This window comes from Triticum dicoccoides, chromosome 4A, assembly GCF_002162155.2.
Source record: "Triticum dicoccoides isolate Atlit2015 ecotype Zavitan chromosome 4A, WEW_v2.0, whole genome shotgun sequence".
NCBI classification, from domain to species: Eukaryota; Viridiplantae; Streptophyta; class Magnoliopsida; order Poales; family Poaceae; genus Triticum; species Triticum dicoccoides.
Genome location: NC_041386.1, coordinates 625,457,219 through 625,460,181, shown reverse-complemented (window position 1 = coordinate 625,460,181; position 2,963 = coordinate 625,457,219). Strand labels below are relative to the sequence as shown.

General features: G+C 52.2%; 1 protein-coding gene across 1 annotated transcript; it reads left to right on the top strand.

The window, feature by feature from the left end:
- Nucleotides 1-211: 211 nt before the first annotated feature.
- On the top strand, nucleotides 212-2,004 carry LOC119287476 (phytosulfokine receptor 2-like). The gene has a single exon (XM_037567028.1). It carries the CDS (start codon nucleotides 410-412, stop codon nucleotides 1,697-1,699), a length of 1,290 nt encoding a protein of 429 aa, XP_037422925.1. The 5' UTR covers nucleotides 212-409; the 3' UTR covers nucleotides 1,700-2,004.
- The last annotated feature ends 959 nt before the right edge of the window (nucleotides 2,005-2,963 follow it).

Here is a 2,963-nt window from a genome sequence, read left to right as displayed (position 1 = left end):
TTAGCCCATGCCACCCACGACTACACAGTAGCCTTGCCCTAGGTTCCAGGGGGAAACATCCACAAGCCTTGATGGACTAGGGCCGAACCTGTCCACGACAGCTAGAGTCGAGAAGGGGCTGTAGCCACCATGAGTCGATGCGGCCCACGGGTTCCGTCGGCAGACCACAACAAACACCAAGATTGAACTGGGAGTCAGTCGTGGGCCGTGGCCACGGACTAACAGTGCCAAACCACTCGCAGCACGCATGCTTACGACGCGCGCGCACACGCTATAAGATGAGATGCACCGCCCAGCAGTTTTCGCCAAGAACACTTGCGAATCACTTGCATTCCAAACAAGGCTTCTTACCGAGTAGCTGCGTTCGTGTAGTACATAGCATAGCAGACCACCGCTGAATCCATCATCCATGGAGAGGTGCTGCCTGCTGCTCCTCTTCGTGGCGTTCCTCTGGCCGGCGGCCAGCGCGACGCCGTGCCACCCTGACGACCTCCGCGCGCTGCGGGGCTTCGCCGGGGAGCTCGGCGGCGGGGGAGCCCTCCGCACCGCATGGTCCGGCGCATCGTGCTGCGCCTGGGAAGGTGTGGGCTGCGACAGCGCCAGCGGCCGCGTCACGGTGCTGCGGCTCCCCTGGCGCGGCCTCGCGGGGCACATCCCAGGAGCCTCCCTGGCGGGCCTCGTGTGGCTGGAGGAGCTCTTCCTCGGCTCGAACCATTTCGAGGGCGTCATCCCAGACGAGCTCTTCGGCCTCGTCAGGCTAAGGAAGCTCTCCCTCGCATCCAACGAGCTCACCGGCGAGCTGAGCCCACGCCTCGGTGAGCTCACACACCTTACCTTGTTGGATTTGTCCGCCAACCGCTTCTTCGGCCCCTTGCCGGACGTGTTCCGTGACCTCACGTCGCTAGAGCATTTGGCCATGCATTCCAATGGCTTCTCCGGCTTCTTGCCACCGTCTCTTTCATCACTATCTTCTCTCCATGAGCTCAACCTCAGAAACAACTCCATGTCCGGTCCGATTGCTCGTGTTAGCTTCTCCGACATGCCACTTCTTGCGTCGCTTGACTTTTCCACAAACTCCCTGACTGGGTGGCTCCCGGCTAGCCTCGCGAGCTGTGGTGAGCTCAAGTCGCTCAACCTTGCCAACAACATATTGGTCGGCACTATCCCGTCGTGGATTGGTGAGTTTGACAACCTTTGGTACTTGAATCTCTCAAATAATTCATTTGTTGGTGAGGTACCCAAGAGTTTGTTACGGCTCAATGGCCTCGCCACCGCGGGTCGCTCATCGGGTATGGTTTTCATTAACATGCCCTCTTTCGTAAATCACGAAAGAAGAGCACTCGATGAACAACCAAATACCATAACTGGGACCAACAACACTGTCAGATCTGGGCGCAACAACACCATGTCTGGGAACGACAACATTGTCATGTCCGGAGACAGCAACACTGTGTCCGGGAGCTTCAACACCCTCGTATGTGGAAACAACAATATTCTAAGTGGTGACCACCATGTTGTATCTGGGAGCAACCATATTGTAACTAACAGTTTCAATAAAGTGACTGGGTGCACCAATAACGTATCTGGGAGCAACCATACTGTATCCGGGAGCAACAATACCGTAAGTGGGAGCAGCAATACGGTATCTGGGAACAACCATGTCGTGTCTGGGAGCAACAGAGTCGTAACCGGAGATTAATGACCTGTTAGTGGACTGATTTCATCTACAAGTATGAGGTCCCAAAGCACATCTAAGAGAGACTCGTGAAGAGAAGAATAAGAGGTTCTCCGGTCTGAACTGAAAATCTAGGTCGATGGATCCCCTAGCTTGTTCCAAGTTTGGGGAGGCTCCATAAAGACCTTCTGTATCTTTACTGTTTGTATCCCATTTCAATTTCCGCACCCATATTAGTATGTATTTCCGTACTTGTAATATTAGTGTTATCTTCAAGCCTATCATGAGAATTAATATATCCAATGATGAACTCGTCGTTTTTCGATGAATGTCTTTATTACAGCTTATGGTTATTGTTATTTGATGTGTTAATCCGGTTGAATGATCCCTTGTTACTTTTTAATTGGTCATGGCCGATGGATGCAAATTGTGAGGTGGGGAAGTGGGTACGGCCTGGAGTTGGGTTAGGATAAGCTCATGCTGCTAGGTTACAACGCATGGTTCATATACAGATGGGTTGGGCGTTAGCATGTACCCACCTGCACGAGCTGCACTTGCATGAGCCCCCTGCCCGGAGGTACATGCATGCTGCTCATATGACTTGACAGGCTTTGGCTGCATGCCTCCCTCCCTCCCCTCTATCTCATGTAGTCATGTGATTCCATGCATGGCCTTGACTGGCTGCAGAGAATCATTGCTTCTTTATTTTGTCCTTTTTTCTGCTCCTCCTCCTCCTCGTGCTTTCTCTCTGTGTACGTGACATGAATGCACCTATGTCCTTGACTGGCTGCCGAGAATCATTTGGAATATCTCAGTTGGTGCCGCTGGCAAACAAACACGCCACAACCGAGATGGCTCCAAGATTACCGATTTGCCCTGCGAACGTATGTGGATCACGCTATCAATAATTCAACACACACTATGGCGAGCATAGGGTTATGGCTCCCAGCACAGATAAAGAGAGATTGGATGTGGGTCGGCCACTATAAGCTTACATGATATAGCGAGGTTTGACAATGCAACACTTCCATTCTCATCAAATTCCTCGGGATCGCATCAATGAAGGGTTGTGAAGCAAATAAATTTGGGGTAGGGTCCAGAATCCTGAGTCCCGGCTTGTAGAATTTGCAGTTGAGCTTGCCAACGTGTATAGGCCACTCGTAGTAGGTGCAACAGAGTGCATGAAAGCGCTAAGACAACCTGACGGTGAAGTGGCTCATGACATGGTTGATCCTGGCAATCGTCGAGATCTGTGTGCACCACGCACCTTAGCTAGGTTGCGGGCCTT